Source organism: Chelonoidis abingdonii, chromosome 4 (genome assembly GCF_003597395.2).
Source record: "Chelonoidis abingdonii isolate Lonesome George chromosome 4, CheloAbing_2.0, whole genome shotgun sequence".
NCBI lineage: Eukaryota > Metazoa > Chordata > Testudines > Testudinidae > Chelonoidis > Chelonoidis abingdonii.
The window spans coordinates 132,207,281-132,228,896 of NC_133772.1; the positions used below are offsets into that span (position 1 = coordinate 132,207,281).

Genomic DNA, 21,616 nt, shown 5'->3' on the forward strand with positions numbered 1-21,616 from the left:
TTTGTCATAACATTTAAGTTGCAAAGTGTGTGATTAATGGTGATCATTGTTTTGCTTTCTTTTTCAGGAACATATTGGAATAATATTGTGCCTCGAGGTACTGTTTCTGCCACAAAATGGGCTTTTGTGTTAGCTTCAACAGCTCCAACTAAAGAAGGTTTGTGAATTTTCAATATAAGCTTAAACCATAATTTAACTGACTTCAAGCATTAGAGTTGATAGCTGAAATGATGCTAACAGGTTTCATAATGCTGAACTAGTCCAGAGTTTTTGTCTATTAAGTGTGCAGAAATCCCATATTTTTTTTGAACAAGTTAGAATTTCCTGCTGTTTTAGTTATTGGAGATAAAACCATGGTGAGACTGCAGTGGAGTGGCCTTCAGTAAGATGTGTTGCTTTTTTGAGCATCCTTACTGGCTCATACAAGGAATAACGTGTTTAGTGTCTTTTTGAAGTTACATAGCCTTCATTTGAAAGGGTGCTGAGCCAGTAAATGTGCAGGGAAAAACAAATATAGCTTTAATGGATGTGGTGTGCATAGATGCTAAGGAGTTGGTGGAATCAGTAGGTCTGCCATCAAAGATGGGGGGGGAGGGGGAGAAAGAGGGGAGAAAAGGGGAGTGGAGCCTTTGTAATCCACATTTTCTCATCAACCATTTGCATTTTACCATACTTGTTCTTATGCTAATTCGGACCCGCAATACCATATTCTGTATTGGGTTTCTAATCTGTACACTTGCTGCTAATGGTGACTGGTGCTAGGGAAGTCTATTAATTTAAAGCAGCACTACCCAGTTAGAGGGAAAGAGGCTAGGCAGCCTAACCTGTTAGGTTACTGGAGTCAGTAAAGCTCTCCAGTGGGTGAACTGACACTCCCTTCAGTTTTTGCCATCATCATCGGAAGACTGCAGCACAGCATAAAAAATAAAATAGTGTGGTTTCTTTAAAGTATTTATATACTTTTCATCACAGCATCACAGATATAAACTGAGCCTCACCACGTTCCTGTGAGAAATATTATCCCTATTTTACAGAAGGAGAAACTGAGAGAGAGAATAACTTGCCCAAAATCAATCAAGCTCACGTATTTAGAACTGGGAATGGAACTCAGATTTCCTGATTTTAGGTCCAGTGCCTTAACCACATCCATCCTTCTCTGTCTCTGGGACTGAAAAAAATTATTATTCTATTTATTTTCTTTTAAAAACATAATGCAACTTCTCTAGAAATATATAAACCTTCCCTTAGTTGCATACATTTTGAAAGTAATCTCTCCAGTATTTTGTTAGCTAAGTGGGTGGATTCATGTTAAGGAAACACTTCTGAAATATTTAAGGTGCTTCAGGCCTTGTCTGTAGTTGCCCCAGTTTCTGCCATTCATGACCAGCCACCACTAGACAAAGTAAGCTGTAATTTGTGGTTTACTGTGTTTCAAGCAGAAAAATGCCATGGTGCAAATTTGTGGGTTTTTTTTCAAGTGATGCCCCAGAGGTACTCCACTTCAAATGTTGGTGCATCTCTGTGCCTTTGATTGGAGAATTTCAGCATGCACGATCCCCGTCTTATGGTGCCATTGGCACCTCATCTAGCGTGTACCCCCCTCAGTTCCTTTTCGACCATCTTGAGATGGTGTTCCCAGCAATGACACAGTTAGCTCATTTAGTGTTAAAATAGTTTACTAGCATAGTTTTAGCTTAGCAGTTTGGTTACTTAACCTTATACTCTTAGCAAGAAATTTGAGGGCTTGGTCAAGGATCTGAATGAACTTCCCCACTCTACAGTGCTGATGACACTATCCATCTTCCATTTCAGGGACTGTCTTACTCCCTTTTACTCGACGTGGTCTTCCATCACCACCAACAAGTGGGCCCTAGAAATCATACACATGGGCTACTTGTTTCCCTTTACTTCCCTTTCTCCATGTCCCTCTTCAGGGATCCTTCTCATGAGCACCTTCTATGGCAAGAAGTAAACTGTCTTCTACACTTATGTGCTGTGGAACGAGTTCCTCCTCAACACAGGGAAGAGATTTTACGCCCATTACTTCTTCACCCAAAAGAAAAATAGGTTCCAGGATGGGCCTCCATCTGCAATACCACAGCTTTCCATTGGCTTCCACCAGCCTTGGTTAACAACTGGCATAGTGACTCCCCAGCCCCAACTTTTCCCAGAAACATATGTTCTGAAATGTCCAGCCCTGTCCTGGAACAATCAGAGGGATATTAAGGTCCATTGTCCCATTAAGGAGTCAATATTCAAGAGTTTTCTGCTCTAACTGGAGTTACCAAATGGTTCGGTTTAAATACAGCAGTGGATTGGTTTAGAGTTTAATAAACTTGTGTTGTTATATGAAAGCAGGTAGGATTTTAAGTGTATTCACATATATGAGATTGTTAGAAATGGTTACCAGCAAATAAAAGTGAAAACCTGCATCTAAAAGTCTAAAACTTAATCTAGCATGTTTTGGTTCAAGGCTTTGTTTAAGATGGCCTCCTTCACCCAGAGTCTTCCAGCAAGATGGTGACTGACCCACTCCTTGGTCAGGATCACTCCCAGAGGCCCAAAGGTGTGCCTCTGTTGTCTTGGGTGAAAGAGAACTTGGTTTTCTGCCACTTCCTTTTATAGTCCAATGACCTTTTGAAGTGGATTATTCTAAAGGTTACCCCTCAAAGTAAAATTTATCCAAACAGTGAGGAAGGCAACATGCAGTCTGGTGGTGAAGAAGGCTCTATGCTCTTTGGTCTCCCACTTGTTTGCTAAAATGCAAATTGTTCTGTTTCCTACCATCTCCTCCTGCTTTTCTTGAGGACCTGTTTACTACTTGTATGTAAATTGAGGTGTTAGGATAGACCTTTTTAGCACCTTTTGCTTAGGCAAGACTTGGGTTTTGAACAAGTGCTAATGTCCTACAGGGGAAAAACGAAAGCAGCAATGGAATTTGGGAGAAGAGATTGCAAGCAAATAGAAGGATGACAGAAAGAAGTGGTTGCAGATGTGTGTGTATATATGTAAATACACTAATTTTTACTCCTAAATAAAGTGTTAAATACTCAGCCCTTTGAAAATCAGGCCACTTATTTTAGATGCCTAAATCTAGGAATTTAGGTTAGAAAATCTTGACCCAAGAATACATTTCAGAAGACTGATAGTTTTTGTTTTTAAATGCACTCAGCACTTAATGGTAGAGTGAAGCAACTATGTAAGTTTTCAAGAGTGGATTAGGAGTGATTTTAACAGTAACACACACATTCTCTCCATAGGAAGCTTTCTTTGGCTATGCCAAAACAACAAGGATCTGTTTTGTGTCAGTGATCAGAATCCCCAGTTCCGTCCTTCTTCAGTTCAGCTACCGCCTGATGCTGAAATGGTGTGTTATTCAGCCTGCCAGGATGCCATATGGGGTTTGGATAAACAAGGACAGGTCTTTATCAGAACACTTTCACCAAGTTGCCCAGCTGGGATGCACTGGACAAAACTGGACCTTTCTCAGCTAGGTATGGCTTTTAGTGGTAAGCGAAAAGACTTAACTTATTTTAAACAGATTTTTTAAAAGAAATTCTCCTGCATTTTTCATTGGCTTTGCAAATACCAATTTAAATTTAAAGATTTATTGGATTTAATAACACCTGAAAATAACTGCTGTATTAGTAAAGATGTATAATTTTCCAACTTTATAAAATGTCAGAAAAAATTCCAGAGTTTTCCAACAGGAGGCATGCTGTTAGCCTTTTGCTATAAAGGTAGAATTTATCTAAGTGTTCATTGTTCACTCGATGTTATTTTGCAAAGGGTATTTTTTGTTTTTATGTCTGTCTGATCTTATCAGGCAAAGCAGTCAGTACTTGGGTGGGAGCCCTTCAAGGAAAACTGTTTCAGAAAGCAGCACTAGTGATTCAGTTGGTGATGCTCTTCAGTTCAAGTTGATACTGAACTTATGCCTCAGCATGACACTGGGGACTATGGTTCTGCTGAAATTGCTGTCTTTGGTTGGATGAGATATAAAACCGTAGTCCTTGATTGCTTGTGGTCATTAAAACGTTCTCCCAATATGATTCTCTTCATAAGCAATGGGGTATCCTGGTTACTTAGCAGTTTAGCCAATTTTATTGTACATGTGTATTTCTTTTATCTTGTGTCTCGGTTGGCTGTCTCTACTTCCTGTCCTAAAGTCTTTAATGTTGTGCACTGTTCATTAGCTGCCACACTATATTGTATGCAAGTCTCCTGGAGACAAGTGAATTGATTCATGTGAAGGTGACATAATTAAGAATGAAATCCATTCTAACATCACTTCCAAATTGGCTCTTAACTTCACATTTCCTTTGGGATGAAATTTTCTGCATTTGGCATAAGATCAAAGGTGAATTTTTTTTTAAAGTTGGATGAAAATCAGTTCAGCAAGTTTTAAGCTAGGCAAGCATAAGCAACAGACTTCATTTTATGTAACAAAATTATATAAACAGTTCACATTTTTAATCTTTGGTTGTTTTTTTTTTTAAAAATAATCGTAAGTTATGTACAGAAAAAACATTATCCATGTTTAAAGCTTCTAGTTTTCAGCGTGGAATATGACCTATTTTTTTTTTTAATTGGACTGACTCCCAGCTGCCAAGAGGTCTTAAATGTGAATGCCCCTCAAGCTGTTTCATATTCACTGGGTTGTGAGTGAGGCCACCAACAGGCTCCCTCACTTGCCTAGCAGGGCTTTGAACCTCTTTTATAATCATTATTATTATTTTCTAGCAGTTGAGGTGGTGATATTTCAATTTCCTGGTTAATACCTAGCTGTTATAGCTTTTCCATTAGTAGATGTCAAGCACTTTACAAAGGAGGTGTAAGTATCACTATCCTCCTTTTACAGAAAGGGAAACTGAGGCACGGCAGTGAAGTAACTTGTCCGAGATCACCCAGCAGAGCTTGGAATAGAGTTTAGGTCTCCCCACTCTGTTGTTACATACAGTAGCCCACACAGCACTTGATCCATTGTGGTACATTTCTCACTTCTGAGATATCCAGGACTTAATGACACATTAGATGTAAATCATGTGGTGGTGGATCAGGAAGGTTTGTTAGTAGAAGACTTCAGACTGTACTAATCAAATAATTCTGTAGCATGAGAAACCTGTCTTTGGGAGCCAGTGAGCAGAGAGAGGGCTGGCGGATGGACACTAAAATGTAAATTGGCTTATCAGCTGGGAGTCATTTCAATCATTGCTACAATATGTAAACTCTTGAAGAGACTACAGGAACTGTCATGATGGGTCAGGAGTATATAAACTGGTATTTTTCTTTCTTGGCATACATTGGTGGCTTCATAGAAAGTTTGATTAGTCATATCTTTACAGTGAATTATAGATGTTATTGTAGTGTATCTTACAATAGTTGTAATGCACTATCTGTGGGTTAACTGACTCAAATCACTTTAAATACCTTCTAGTATTAATTTATATAAACAAAATTCTCAATTAGTTGATACATTATTTAAGAATTAAGACGGTGGTCTCCAACCTTTTATATATCCAAGGTCACTTCTTGAATTTAAGGGCATGTCAGGACCTACCCCGCCCCTTCCCCAAAGCCCCACCCTGCTCACTCCACTTTCACTAGGCTGAGGTAGCAGGATGAGGTTCGGGCACGGGTGTGGGCTCTGGCCTGCGGCCGAGAGGCTCAGTGTGGGAGGGGGCTCTGGGCGAGCCAGGAGCAGAGGTTTGAGGTGCAGGAGGGAGTGTGGGGTGAAAGCTCTGGGAGGGTGTTTGGGTGCAGGAGGGGGCTCTGGGCTGGGGCAGAGTGCTGGATACGGAGGAGGGGTACAGGGTGCTGGTTCTGGGAGGGGGTACAGGGCTCAAGCAGGGAGTTGGGATGCAGGAGAGGGTACAGGGTGCTGGCTCTGGGAGGGGGGTCAGGGCTGGGGTTTGGGGTGCTGGCTCTGGGCAGGGGCTCAGGGCTGGGGCAGGTTTTGGGGTGCAGGAGGGGGTATGGGTTGCTGGGTCCAGGAGGGAGCTAGGGTGTGCCTGCTCTCAGGCAGCATTTACCTCTGGCAGCTCCTAGTTGGCAATTCAGCATGGCTCTGCTAAGGCTCCCTGCCTACCCTAGCCCCATGCTGCTCCTGAAAGGGGCCAGTGTGCCCCTGCAGCCCTTGCGAAAGAGGGATGGAGGGCATGTGGCTCCGCGCATTGCCCCTATCTGCGAGCACTGCCGCCACAGCTACCAATGGGAGCTGCAGGGGTGGTGCTTGCAAAGAAGTGCAGTGCGTGGAGGGAGACCTCTGTCCCCCTGCCTGTGGGGCCATACTGGCCGCTTCCAGCAGTGGTGTGGGGCCGAGCCAGCAGGCAGGGAGCCTGCCTTAGCGACAGCCCCGCTACAGCACCAGAAATCATGATTGACTGGGAGATCCTCTAGGATGGGCCAGTTGATCGCGACCAACTGGTTGGTGACCACTGAATTAACTGATCTATAGAATCATTTCTTATCCATTGGGAGGGGGAAAAGGCCAAGAAATCATTGACAGTAGCTGATTGGTGCAGTAAAACATCTTACATCATCTTACCACCATTTTGGGACATAGTCCTTCAATTTAATGCATTTGGGTCCACCTTTGCAGTTAGTGGGGCTTTGTGCAGGCACTGCAATGAATCCACATACAGTGAATTATTGAATCAATCAAGTCTTTAGCTTGTTACGTTGTGGCCCAAGAAATGTAATAACTATAAAATAATTGTCAAATCTAGATGCCAAATTTTATTCATGGAAAAGTTTTTTTTAAAAGTAGTAAACTGCCTTGAAACATTAATATAACTGTTGTAAAAAGAGATGCAGACTTTGGAATTGGATGAGCATGTTCTCAGAATAAATTCTGAAATATTTTGTATTATGTCAGTTGTAACTTTCTCCAATCCCTATACTATGTGCTATAGAATAGTATCTGGTAAACTGTTTTGATTAAGGTTTACACTATCAGTGTCAAGGTTTCTAAACACAGTAGAATGACCTTTACAATTCAACAATAAACAATGTATCTGAATCAGTGTAGAGATACCTCTGTCCTTTTCTGTGGATGAATGGTGGTTAGCATGACCTTTCCCTAAGGTAAAAGTAATGGGGGTGGGGGGAGCTGAAAATGTTTGCATAGTGATTGTGTTTTGGCATGTCATATTTTACTTTAGAGGTTAGTAATACCTGCAGTGCCATGTAAGTGACATATGACTCCATGTTCGAGTGAACTGATGCATATTTGGATCAAAACATTTAAACAGCTGAGATATCATGTGACAAAACTATTGCTGTTTGTAGTTGTAGCCATATTGGTCCCAGAATGAGAGACAAGGTGGGTGAGGTAATATCTTTTATTTATTCTTCAGCTCTATAGAACTCGAAAGTTTGTCTGTTTCACCACCAGAAGCTGGTCCAATAAAATATATTACCTTACCCACCTTCTCTCTCATAAAACTGTTGCTGTCAGACTTACTTTGTGCTGCAAGAAGTAATGAGTTTTTATTTTAATAGTGACTTTGTAGCTGTATGTCAGACCTCTAACTGCTGTAGAAGTTTGTGCTCCTTGCAACAGAATTTTGAACTCTGTGATTAATTTTAGTATAATAGTAATAGTGTTAAAATAAAGGAGTTTAGAAATAAACCATAAAATCTTTCCTTTGAGCCCATAAGCAGAAACAGTTAAATATCAAATAGTCTTGATATAGGAATGAATCCATTCACCATTCTAACAAACTAAAAGTTAAAGCTGTATAGTGTTTGTGTCTTTTTACTACAAACTTTTAGCAATACATTGTAGAATCTGTACTCGGATAAATGCTATAAGCATACAGTTTAAGGGATAAAGTTGCATCTTCTAATCAAAGTGAAAAGAATTATGTGATGTGCTTTATGAAGAGTTGGTTGCCAGATTTCACTTCCGCCAAGTGAACATTATGTTGATTAACAGGTATCTCAGACAGCAAACATTTAGTAAACCAGTGAGATTTATTCTCAGATTCTTTAATTTGGCATCTGACCAAAGCATTCAGTATGCAGCCTAACAGCATTGTTAGTTCATGTCTTCCGCTAGTTAACATTGTGCATGCCTTCCTAACACTAGAAAAAAATCCAAATGTTAACTGTAATGGATGTTTTTAAAAGTAAATGAATATGAAAGAGTAAGAATGACCAAGATCACAGCATTTCAGTCTACAGTATCCTATAGGCTTTCTTTCCCATCCTTGTAAAATCATAGACATTTCACAGCTTAATTTGATGGTTATTTGTAATCTGGTTGTGAAAGAGAGAATAAAATTAAGAACTCTGGAATACACTTGTTTCAGAGCTATATGTCTTCATGTTGCTTGTTTATGTAGGATTAAAGCATTGATAGTTTTGTTGTGACCACTATAAAATAAGAGTTGTGTGACACACGAATAGGGAGACACTTTTCAAATAGGTTTTATACTCAACACAAGTAATGAAGACTTGTTAACCTTGAAATATTAACCCACCCTTAGCATTGGCTAGTAACATTGGGAATGTTCATTGCTGACATGTATTTATAGACCTAAACCATTAAGATTCTATAAGCATGACTAACTACAGAAGAGAGTTCACTTTAGGTCACATGAAAGTTTGTCTCTCTAAGCATAGAAAAAAATTATATTTCATATGGTTTCTGCCTCTTACTCCCTGATGATAATCGTTTGAATTGCATTGTTCTCTAGCAGCAGTGATAGAACATGATGGATTGTCAAAATGTTGTTGAACAATGGCAGGATACTGCAGGAAATAGGCCGTTTTAGACAGATGAGAAAAAATCACTAGAATAAACGCATGAAATGTAAATGAGATCTTCATTTTTTTCCCCATTTGCTTTATAGTTAGACTGTACTCAAATGTTCTCCCTTTTACAAAAATGTATAGATTATATTAATAACTTTTTTGAATGTTAGTTTTTTAGAGATTTCTGTAAAATCAAATGTCAAATTCTACAGTGGAGATTAGCTGAATTAAAAAAAAAATCATGCTAAATTATTAACAGTCTCTTTGTCATTAGGAGCTATAAAATTGACCAGTTTGGCATGTGGAAATCAGCACATCTGGGCGTGTGATACTAGTGGCGGCGTTTACTTCCGTGTAGGAACTCAGCCTCTAAACCCAAGTTTGATGCTTCCTGCGTGGATAATGATTGAGCCACCTGTACAGGTAAAACAATGAATCATAACTTTTTAAATGTGGTAATTTAGCTATCAGCCTTGAAAATCAAGGAGCTTGATCTATCATCTTTTCAGAAGGAAAAGCGTTGGAGGACCCCAAAAAGTCTGAAATTTAAGAACATGAAAATTGCCATATTGGGTCAGACTAATGATCCATCTAGCCTAGCATCCTGTCTCTGACAGTGGCCAGTACTAGAGCTTCAGGGGAAGTGTACAGAACAGGGCAGTTGGGATGATCCAACCCTGTCTTCCCCTCTCAGCTTCTGGCAGTCAGAGGTTGCATCCCTGGCCATCTTGGATAATAGCCATAAATGGACCTATCCTTCATGAACTTAGCTAGTTGTTTTTTTTCTGTTGTTGTTGTTGTTTGTTTTTTTAAAACCCAGTTATACTTTTGGCCATCACGCATCCCATGGCAATGAGTTCCAAAAGTTGGGTGAAAAAGTACTTCCTCTTGTTTGTGTTAAACCTGCTGCCTGTTAATTTCATCGGATGACGCCTGTTTTTTGTATTGTGGGAAAGGGAAAATACTTGTGTTTTTTCCCACACTGTTCATAATTTTATAGATCACTATCCTATCCCCTCTTAGTAGTCTTTTTTTTTTTTTTTCTCTCTAAACTGAACAGCCCTAATCTTTTTAGTCTCTCCTCCTATGGAAACCGTTCCATACCCCTGATTATCTTAGTTGTCCTTCTCTGAACTTTTTCCAGTTCCACTGTATCTGAGATGAGGAGACTGGAACTGGACAAAATCTTCAAAGTGTGACTAGACCATGGACTTATATAGTGGCATTATGATATTTTTGGTCTTACTTTTCTATCCCTCTCCTATTAGTTCTGAACAGTCTTTTAGCGTTTTTGTCTACTGCTCTGCATTGAGCTGAAGTTTTGAGAGAACTATCCATGATGCCAAGATCTCTTAATTGTGTGGTAACAGCTAATTTAGACCCCATCACTTTAGATATATAGTTGGAATTATTTTTTCCAATGTCCATTACTTTGAACTTCTCAACACTGAATTGGGGGCGGGGGGATGATAGCTCAGTGGTTTGAGCATTGGCCTGCTAAACCCACGGTTGTGAGGAGGCCACTTAGGGATCTGGGGCAAAAATCAGTACTTGGTACTGCTAGAGAAGGCAGGGGGTTGGACTCAATGACCTTTCAAGGTCCCTTCCAGTTCTAGGAGATTGATGTATCTCCAATTATTAAATTTCATCTTCCATTTTGTTGCCTAGTCACCCAATTTTGTGAGATTCCCCTGTAACTCTGCAAGTCATCTTTGGAATTATCTTGAATAACTTTGTATCATCTGCAAACTTTGACACTTAATGATCTGGCAAAGGGAGTGAACAGTTAATGACTGTGTAGGGCTGCACAGGTCGCAGTAGAGATCCTTGAGTGACCCTACTGTTCACTTCTCGCCATTGTGAAAACTGATTATTTATCCCTACCCTTTGTTGCTTATCTTTTAACCAATTATTAGCCCATGAAAGGACTTTCCCTCTTATCCCATGATTACTTAGTTTCCTTAAGCCTTTTGGTGGCAAACTGTGTCGATGCTTTCTGAAAATCCAAGTACACTGTATTAACTGGGTCACCTTTATCCGTGCGCTTGTTGACTCTGTCAAAGAATTCGGTTAGGTTGCTTACAAAAGCCACATTGACTCTTCCACCAACAAGTGGTGGTCATCTGTGTGTCTGATAATTCCGTTCTTTACTATAGTTTCTATCAGTTTGCCCAGCGCTGAAGTTAGGCTTGCTGGGCTGCAATTGCCAGGTTTAAACTTTGTGAGTCCTAGATCTCGGAATGCTACAGGTAACATATCCTGAAAATGGTACTCTTCCTGCCCAATACTCCCCCACAATTTGGGTAACTCCATTTTAAAGAATTTTTCTCAACTTCTGCAAAGCTCATAAAGTGTCTTGTTTCCCATCATTACTAAAAATGATAGATTTTATTAACAAAGCTGCTTTATAGGCATGTAATAGAACCAAAGTTTGAATACTTACCAGATATCAATGCTCACCAGATATAGGTAAGTACAGTGCTGCTGTATAATTATTTGTTTTGAATAATACTTCCTTGGGCAAAGAGGACAAAAAGAAAGCCTGAACTATAAAATTTGGGGAGGTGGTGTCTGGAGTTTTCTTTTTAATTTGCTAGTAGAGCAAAAAGTGGCTAATGCGAAGCTCTTGCTGTGAGAAAACCACAATCTTCCAGTCACATTAACAACGTTACAGACTTTTTCTTGAATATTTTAAAATGCAGTGTTCTAAAAAATTCATAATATGGAATGAAGTTAAATCCCAGCATTTATAATTGCAATAGTTTGTTTTTTACATCATTCCCTTTTAGCTTAGCTTATCTCATGATAGCCAGCTGCCAGTTCCACCTCCCTCAGGGGATTAGCAGAAAAGGGGAGGAGGCAACAGAGAAATGAGGCTCTCAGTTGCACTTCATCATTTAACACAGCAGTGCTCAGACTCGTTGACTGCTTGGGATTAACAGATGTGAGCCAGACGGGTGGCCAATTTTGAAGAAGAGGGTGTTTTGCAAAGGAGAGGGGCAGACCAGTAAGTTACCACCAACTGTCCTTTGAACAGTGACTTTAGCAATAGGGGGTAGATTACATCACTCACCCTTTTAGGGCTGCTGCATATGGTTCATTATGACCTAATCAGTGAAAAGAATAGTTTCTGTCTATGGACTATGTCAAAAAAAGGGGGGGGGGGGAAACCCAAACCCACTTATGAGCTTTTCCCATAGGTAAAATTACTTACAATAAAAACAAAAACTGAAAAGCAACACCAACCTGTTTTCTACTTTGCGCTTTCCAACAGCAAAAATATCAAATTAAAGTAACCTCTGACAATGTTAGCTTTTACCAACTGGATAAGGCTGAACATCAAGTTATTTGCTACAGTTCCCAAAGCATCTGGGTGACAGCGTCTTCCCATAAGATGCAGTGTTTCCAGTTAATAACTCTTATACCCAGAGCAATGTAGTTCTTTCATGTCCTTTTGCCAAATTTCAGCATTGCAAATTTAATAAGTCAATATCAAAAGGCAAAACATTCAAACTCTTTCTTGCAGGGAAAATGAAAACTCATTGTTTACATAATAGTCCTGAGGCAATTCCAGGGCATTGGATCAAGTCATTACAAGAGTATTAAAAGAGCAGTTATTCATGCACATGTGAAGACTGAATGCAAAATAAGAAAATATATAAACTTTCAAATGTTAACATAGCATTTGACCAGCAAATGTAACAAATCAATGACTGATTAGTGAGCACTTCAGGGAATAATACCTGGTTTTATTATTAGCTGCTCCTTAGTTGATATTTGTCCCTTAATTGACTTGACACAGAGTTTTATACTGGATCACTATATTCATAGAAGCAAGAGTATTGTCAGAAATATTTACGAATAGTTCAATCATATTTTCTGTTTAAAGATGAAAATCAAAGGGCAAAACTGCATTTCAGTTGCTTGAGGTACAGAAGCTCTCTCAAAATATAGAATGTATGTAATTAGTTTTAAAATTCAATCTCTCACAAATGTAAAAAATATGATCTTCTGTATCCCAGAGCTTAGGATTCATGAAGTGCCCATAAACTACTGGCTCTGCTTTTATAATGTCAGTATTCAGAAGCTGTACTATCATAGCTTTCCTTGTATATCAGTATTCAAGCAGTTTCGTTGGCTGTATTCAGATACAATGCAGTTTTGATAAGACTTTAATCAAAATAAAATCAGCTAACAATTAAACCGCACCTCTGTTTTTAAGAAAGGTGAATCTGATTAGCTAATCTAAAATGGATATGTAGGCATTCCTGTTTTCTTCTTCTCTCCATCCTCTTCCCCACCATCTGGACAATGATTGCTGTGCCACTTCATGTAAAAGAAGGTATGCTATATCATCTTGTTTCATGCTTTCTGGTGTTATCCAACACCTTAGAATTGTGGTCAGCAAGAAGACTAGATTAAGTGCTGTAAAATCTTGGAACAGTGGTTTTCTAGACTTCTGTCTGTTCCATTTTGTAGTTTCTACACTTCTGAAAGTTACAAAACATGTTTAAAGCTGTCAATGATTCCTTTACCCTAAGGGAGCTGCTATATAAGGCCCTTGACTAGACTGGTCAAAAATCTCTCTTTGTGGTATGATTTGACTATAGCATATACAGAAAGCCTTTCATTTTATTGCTTATATGCAATACAAAGATAATGCTACACTATATCATGTGTCCAGATATACAGTGTTATAGAATGTTTATGAAATATAAATATAAATGTAGTGCTTCCAAGACACCCAGTCTAAAGAAATAATAAAGTAGATACAGAATTACAAAAATAAACAGAGAAAAGCAATTCACCTATTAATCTCTACTCTGCTTTATAACAAAGACATTGTGGAGAGAAGAAGGTGGTATGAAGTTACCATTTTTAAACCAACCTTTTCATTTACTCTCTGGCTATCATTGAAGGGAAAGGATTTACCTAATTAGATGGCTACTATTTGACCATTTTGTGTAACTGCTATCCGCTTTCTTTAATTAGCAGATGAGTACTGCTGAAGTTCATGTAATTGGCTGTAGATGCTCTCTTGTAGTCTGAGTTAGTGAATCCTGAAGACTTTTCTTCATTTCCTCTAACCAGTCTACTTCTGACAATCATAAGCTCCTCAGGGAAGGGACATGCTCTTTGTTCGGTTTGTGTACTATACCTATCACAATGGGGTCCTGGTCCATGATTAGGGCTCCTAAGCACACAGGAGAACAAATAATAAATCTATGTACTTTTGTCTGGTCTTTCAACTTGACTTTATCACCAGCAGAAAACTTACCCATTTTAGCACAGTTAGAATGCTAAGATAATTTTCTGCACAAATGTTAAAAATCTATGACCCATTCACATTTCATTGTATCGTATCCAATCCTTAAAACTGCCTTTGAAGAAACATTACTGTAAACAGTGAGAGGTAAACAGTTAAGTGGCAAAGTGTGCAGATGATACAAAATTGCTCAAGATAGTTGAGCCCAAAGCTGACTGCAGAGCTACAAGGAGTCTCACAAAACTTTGTGATTTGGCAAGAAAATGGCAGATTAAATTCTGGGGTGGTCAATATACAGTAATGCACATGGGAAAACATCCCAACTATGCATACAAAATGATTGGGTCTAAATTAGCTGTTACCATTCATGAAAGGGCTCTTGGAGTTATAGCGGATAGTTCTCTTAAAACATCTGCTATATGTGCAGCAGCAGTCAAAAAAGCTAATAATTTTAGGAACCATGAGGAAATAGATAATAAAACAGAACATATAACGTCACTATATAAATCCATGATATGCCCCCATCTTGAATACTGTGTGAAATTTTGGTCACCCCATCTCAAAAAAAGACTTGGACAAAAGTACAGAGAAGGGCAACAAAAATGATTGGGGTGTGGAACAGCTTCCATATGAGGAGAGGTTAGAAAGATTGAGGGTATGTCTAAACTATGAAATTAGGTCGAATTTATAGAAGTCAATTTTTTAGAAATCAATTTTATACAGTTGATTGTGTGTGTCCCCACTTAAGACCATTAAGGCCATTAACTCGGCGGAGTGCGTCCACAGTACTGAGGCTAGCGTTGACTTCCGGAGCGTTGCACTGTGGGTAGCTTTCCCACTGTCTCTGCTGCCCATTGGAATTCTGGGTTGAGATCCCAATGCCTGATGGGTCAAAAACGTTGTTGCAGATGGTTCTGGGTACATGTTGTCAAGGCCCCCCTTCTTCGCTCCCTCTGTGAAAGCAACGACAGACAATAGTTTTGAGCCTTTTTTCCTGGATTACCCGTGCAGATGCCATACCACGGCAAGCATGGAGACCACTCAGCTCACCATCACCATACGTCTCCTGGGTGCTGGCAGACATGGTACTGCATTGCTACACAGCAGCAGCTCATTGCCTTTTGGCAGCAGACGGTGCATTACGACTGGTAGCCTTCGTCATCGTTGTCTCCTGGGTGCTCTTTTAGCTGACCTCGGTGAGGTCGGTCAGGGGCACCTGGACGTAAATGGGAATGACTTCAGGTCGTTCTCTTTTAAGTTTCATCTCATGGAGATTCAGTCCTGCCTGCAGTCGTACTGCACCATCTTCTGGCAAGCAGCCAGGAGATGAAGATGGCTAGCAGTCATACTGCACCATCTGCTACCAGCCTAAGATGTATAAGAGAGATGGAGTGGATCAAAACAAGAAAGAGACCAGATTTGTTTTGTATTCATTTGCTCCCCTCTTCCTGTCTCTGTGAATAGTGGGGGGAGGGGTTAGCTCAATGGTTTGAGCATTGGCCAGCTAAACCCAGGGTTTTGAGTTCAATCCTAGAGGGAGCCATTCTGTGTGACAGTTGTGTGTTTCTCCTTAATGCAAACCCGCCCACCCCCTTTATTGATTTTAATTCCCTATAAGCCAACCCTGTAAGGTTGGCTTATAGGGAATTAAAATCAATAAAGGGGGTGGGCAGGTTTGCATTAAGCCATATTGTCAGTCGCCCCTCCATCTGTCAGAGCAAGGGCAGACCATCGTTTCACGCCTTTTTCAGTGCAGACGCCATATCACGGCAAGCATGGAGCCTGCTCAGATCACCGCGGCAATTGTGAGCACTGTAAACACCACGCACATTATCCTGCAGTATATGCAGAACCAGAACCAGAACCTGCAAAAGCGAGGAGGTGACGGCAGTGCAGTGATGAGGACATGGACACAGACTGCTCTCAAAGTACGGGCCCCGGCACTTTTGAGACCATGGTGTTAATGGGGCAGGTTCATGCCATGGAACGCCAATTCTGGGCCCGGGAAACAAGCACAGACTTGTGGGACCGCATAATGTTGCATGTCTGGGACAATTCCCAGTGCAATGCGAAACTTTCTCATACGTAAGGGCACTTTCATGGAACTTTGACTTGCTTTCCCCTGCACTGGAGTGCAAAAATACCAAGATGAGAGCAGCCCTTACAGTTGAGAAGCGAGTGGCGATAGCCCTGTGGAAGCTTGCAACACCAGACAGCTAACGGTCACTTGGGCATCAATTTGGAGTGAGCAAATCTACTGTGATCCAAGTAGCCAACGCAATCAAAGAGCTGCTGCCATCAAGGGTAGTGACTCTGGGAAATGTGCAGGTCATAGTGGATGGCTTTGCTGCAGTGGGATTCCCTGACTTGTGTGGGATGATAGACAGAACCCATATCCCTATCTTGGCACCGGAGTACCAAGGCTGCAAGTTCATAAACTGCAAGGGGTACTTTTTGAATAGTGCTGCAAACACTGGTGGATCACAAGGGACATTTCACCAACATCAACATGGGATGGCCGGGAAAGATACATGACACTTGCATCTTTTGGAACTCTGCTCTGTTTCAAAAGCTGCGGCAAGGAACTTTCTTCCCAGGCCAGAAAATAACCGTTAAGCATTTCAACATCCCCATAGTTATCCTTGGGGACCCAGCCTACCCCTTAATGCCATGGCTCATGAAGTCGTACAGGCAGCCTGGACAGTAGTCAGGAGCTGTTCAACTATAGACTGAGCAAGTGCAGAATGGTGGTAGAATGTGCATTCGGACGTTTAAAAGCCCCCGGTGCAGTTTACTGACTCGGATAGACCTCAGCGAAACCAGTATTCCCATTGTTATTACCGTTTGCTGTGCGCTTCACAATATCTCTGAGAGGAAGGGGGAGACATTCATGGCAGGGTGGGAGATTGAGGCAAATCTCCTGGCTGCTGATTATGCACAGCCAGACACGAGGGTGCTTAGCAGAGTACAGGAGGGCATGGTGTGTATCAGAGAAACTTTGAAAACCAGTTTCATGACTGGCCACACTATGGTGCGAAAGTACTGTTTGTTTCTCCTTGATGACCCCCCATCCGCCGTTGGTTCACTCTACTTCCTTGTAAGCTAACCACCCTCAGCACCCCGCTTCAGTCACTGTTTGCAGAGGCAACAGTCATTGTTGCTTCACATTCATGCATTCTTTATTAATTCATCACACAAATAGAGGGATAACTGCCAAGGTGGCCTGGGAGGGGTGGGTGAGGAAGGAAGCACCAGGTGGGGTGGGGGAGGAGGGAAGGACAAGGCCACACTGCACTTTAAAACTTATTGAATGCCAGCTTTCTGTTGCTTGGGCAGTCCTCTGGAATGAAATGGTTGGGTGCCCGGAGGCTCCCTCACCCCATTCTTGGGCATCTGGGTGAGGAGACTGTGGAACTTGGGGAGGAGAGCAGTTGGTTACACAGGGGCTGTAGCGATGGTCTGTGCTCATGCTGTCTTTCCTGAACCTCAGCCATAGGCCGGAGCATATCAGTTTGTTCCTCCAGTAGCCTTACCGTTGCCTCTTGCCTTCTGTCAGCAAGCTGACACTACCTATCATCTTCAGCCCACCACCTGTCCTCACGTTCATATTGTGCTTTCCTGGACTCTGACATTGTCTGCCTCCATGCATTCTGCTGTGCTCTTTCAGTGTGGGAGGACTGCATGAGCTCAAAGAACATTTCATCGCGAGTGCATTTTTTTTCGCCTTCTAATCTTCGCTAGCCTCTAGGACGGAGAAGATAGTGTGAGCGTTGAAACATTTGCAGCTGGTGAAGTTTAAAAAAAAAAAAAAAAAGTGGTAGTTAAAAAGAAACATTTTAGAGAACAATGGGTAGACTTTTTCATGGTAAACCTTGCTGTTAACATTACATAGCACATATGTTTTCGGTACAAAGTCGCATTTTGCCTCTTACTGAGGGTATGATGGTTTGGTGTGAGAGATCACACATGCAGGGCTGGGCAACAGAATTTGGCTTGCAGGCAGCCATGGTAAGACACAGTCTTTTGGTTTCTTTAACCTTCATAACATGTGGGAATGGTTTCAAACAGCAGTGCCCTCGTTTCCCATACCAAGCAGCCGTTGGGTTGGGCATTTAAAATGGGTTGGCAATTTAAAAGGAGGGGCTGCAGTTTTCAGGTTAACATGCAGCACAAACCCAACTAACTCCACACACACACACACACCCATCCCGATTCTCTGGGATGATCTAATCACCCCTACCCCCCACTGCCTGGCTAACAGTGGGGAACATTTCTGTTCAGCCACAGGCAAACAGCCCAGCAGGAATGGGCACCTCTGAATGTCCCCTTAATAAAATCACCCTATTTCATCCAGGTGACCATGAATGATATCGCTCTCCTGAGAATAACACAGAGAGATAAAGAACAGATGTTGTTTGAATGCCAGCAAACACCAGGCCCATACGCTATGTTATGCAATGACTCCAGACTATGTGCTACTGGCCTGGCATGGTGAAGTGTCCTACCATGGAGGACGGAATAAGACTGCCCTCCCCAGAAACCTTTTACAAAGGCTTTGGAAGTACATCAAGGAGAGCTTTATGGATATGTCCCTGGAGGATTTCTGCTCCATCCTTAGACACGTTAACAGACTTTTGCAGTAGCCGTACTGGCCGCGAATGCCAGGGCAAATTAATCATTAAACACGCTTGCTTTTAAACCATGTATAATATTTACAAAGGTACACTCACCAGAGGTCCCTTTTCCACCTGGTGGGTCCGGGAGGCAGCCTTGGATGGGCACGGGGGCGGGGGGACTGGCTCCAGTTCCTGGCTGTCGGGGAAAACGGTTTCTCTGCTTGCTTCTGTGAGCTATCTTCAACCTCCTCCTCATCCCCAAAACCCGCATCCCTGTTGCATACTACTCCATTGATGGAATCAAAGCACAAGGTTGGGGTAGTGGTGGCTGCACCTCCTAGAATGGCATGCAGCTCATCATAGAAGCGGCATGTCTGGGGCTCTGACCCGGAGTGGCTGTTTGCCTCTCTATTTTTTTGTTAGGCTTCCCTGAGTTCCTTAAGTTTCACGTGGCACTTCTGCAGGTCTCTATTATAGTCTCTGTCCTTTATGCCCTTGAAGATTTTTTCAAATGTTTGGGCATTTTGTCTTTTGGAATGGAGTTCTGATAGCACGGATTCATCTTCCCATACAGCAATCAGATCCTGTACCTCCTGTTCAGTCTATGCTGGAGCTCTTTTGCAATTCTGGGACTCCATCATGGTCACCTCTGCTGATGAGATCTGCACTCACACACAGGTCGCCTTGCTGGCCAAACAGGAAAAGAGATTCAAAAGTTCGCGGGCTTTTTCCTGTCTACCTGGCCAGTGCATCGGAGTTGAGAGCACTGTCCAGAGCGGTCACAATGGAGCACTCCTGATAGCTCCTGGAGGCCAATATCATCGAATTGCAACCACACTACCCCAAATTTGACCTGGCAAGGTCGATTTCAGTGCTAATCCCCTTGTCGGGGAGGAGTACCGAAAGCGATTTTAAGAGCCTTTTAAGTTGGAAAAAAAAAAGGCTTTGTGTGGGCAGGTGCAGGGTTAAATCGATGTAACGCTGCTAAATTCGACCTAAACTCGTAGTGTAGACCAGGGCTGAGACTGCTCATCTTAGAAAAGAGACGACTAAAGTGGAATATGATAGAGGTCTCTAAAATCATAAATAGTGTGGAGAAAGTGACTGTTTACTCCTTCATGTAACCCAAGATCTAGAGGTTACCCAATGAAATTAATAGGCAGTGGGCTTAAAATAAATATAAGGATGCGCTTCTTCATACAACGCACAGTCAACCAGTGGAACTCATTGCTAGGGGATGCTGTGAAGGCCAAAAGTATAGAGTTCAAAAAAGAATTGGATAAGTTAAAGAAGGATAGGTCCATCAATTGCAGTTACCAAGATGATCAGGGACAAAACTCCATGCTCTGGGTGTCCCAAAGCATCTGACTGCCAGAAACGTGAACTGGACAAGAGGGGGATGGATCACTCAGTGGTTGCTCAGGTCTGTTCATTCCCTCTGAAGTATCTGTCACTGGCCACTGTTGGAAGACAGGATACTGGGCTAGATGAACCATTGGTGTGACCTGGTAAGGCTGTTCAGTTTTTGTAAAGTTTTTGCAGAACAAAATAACATTGTCTGATTCTATTTCTTTTATGTACCTTCCTGGTTCTTTAGTATTGGTTCTTGCTTATTCTCTGCAGATGAAATAGAAACATGATTGACTCACTGGTACTAATCCTCAGGTATTTTGACCTTTTTTATGTAAGAGGACAAAAAGAAACAAAACCATACTCTGACTAAGGTTAAATATATAGCATGTAAATATGTTGGTCTGTGCCCAATTATCCCTTCTTCCGTCATGCAGGGCCCCATCCCATGAAACAGAGTGACCTCTGAGTGACCTCATGCCATTAATTTCAATGGTCTTAAGAATGCTCAGCACATAGCAGGCAGTGCTGAGAACTCCACAATATCAGACTCTAACTTTGGGTCATGCCTTTACTGAGTACTCTGAACTTTAATTGGAATTTTGGGAAGAGCTCTTCTGAAGTGAACCTTACAGTATTGTCATTTTTAACAATTTCTGTGTTGGAGGTGATTTTTTATTCTGACTTACATTTGTTTAGAATCCCTCTTAGTCTTCAAGGTATTTACAGTGGAGCACAGAAGCGTTTATCTCAAGTCTAACATTTGTTTTCATTTGCAATATGAATAGATTTTGCCTGACTATCCTAGAGATGTTTTCTGGTGCTGCTGTGAATACTGCTAGGGATGTAGTACACTCTTGTAACTCATGTCTGACTAACATACAGACTAGTCCAGATATCCTCTGGAGGAATCGGTGTCAGCCCTCTTTAGCCACGTGGGTTCTATTCAAGGCAGTGATGGAGGAGAGGATTTTCCTAGAGGACTGTCTTTTTTCAATCAGGAGGGAGGGAGAGAAAAGGCAAACAATGACTTGGCAATGTTCCACATGAGTGTTTTAGTCAGCGCGTGTTATAGATAAATGAAACTGGATAAATACAGCATATCATGGCTCCCACTAAAGAGGCTTATTCAGCTGATGTAGAATTCCATAGTGTCTCGTTTCAAGTATTTGCTTTTCCTTAATATCAGCGTTTTATTCTGTCAGAAACCATCTTTGTAGTTGAAGTATTTTAATTAGCAGGCAATCATTCATATACACATGCGCGCACACTCACTCTCTTACACCACTTTAAATAAATCTGTTTGAAGTCTTTGTTTCAAACTGAGTGCATTGTCCAGTGAGACGCAATATTTTCCTCTTTCTACCGGTCAAGAAAGCCAATATTAACAAACTCTAAGTTGCTTTTGCTAAGAATTCTAGCCTTCCAGTATTTTTTGTTTAAGATATTGCTAGAGTCATGGTGCAGGAAGTATACGTGCAGCCTGTTATGTGTTTGATAACTACTCTTATCGGTACCAAAAATGTTTTCACCACACCCTAAAGACTCTGAGACTAGATTACTGCAGTGCATGGTGATGATGTTTTTCTGTGTTACTTTTAAAAACATTCCTCTTAAACTGGTA

At 41.3% G+C, this 21,616-nt stretch overlaps 1 protein-coding gene across 4 annotated transcripts in view; it reads left to right on the top strand.

Moving 5' to 3' along the window:
* Positions 1 to 21,616, top strand: part of TECPR2 (tectonin beta-propeller repeat containing 2) — a 79,800-nt gene that overhangs the window by 41,249 nt on the left and 16,935 nt on the right. The window contains exons 15-18 of one of the 4 annotated variants that reach the window (XR_004373321.2): positions 68 to 157; positions 3,261 to 3,509; positions 9,035 to 9,183; positions 20,430 to 20,570. Coding sequence is in view for 3 of the 4 variants with exons in the window: in XM_032777391.1 (XP_032633282.1) it covers positions 68 to 157; positions 3,261 to 3,509; positions 9,035 to 9,183 (488 nt within the window). In the remaining variant the exon portion in view is untranslated. Of the gene's footprint in view, positions 1 to 67; positions 158 to 3,260; positions 3,510 to 3,826; positions 4,421 to 9,034; positions 9,184 to 20,429; positions 20,571 to 21,616 lie in introns of those variants that run through there. The other 3 variants (XM_032777391.1, XM_032777393.1, XM_032777395.2) reach the window with 3 other exon arrangements.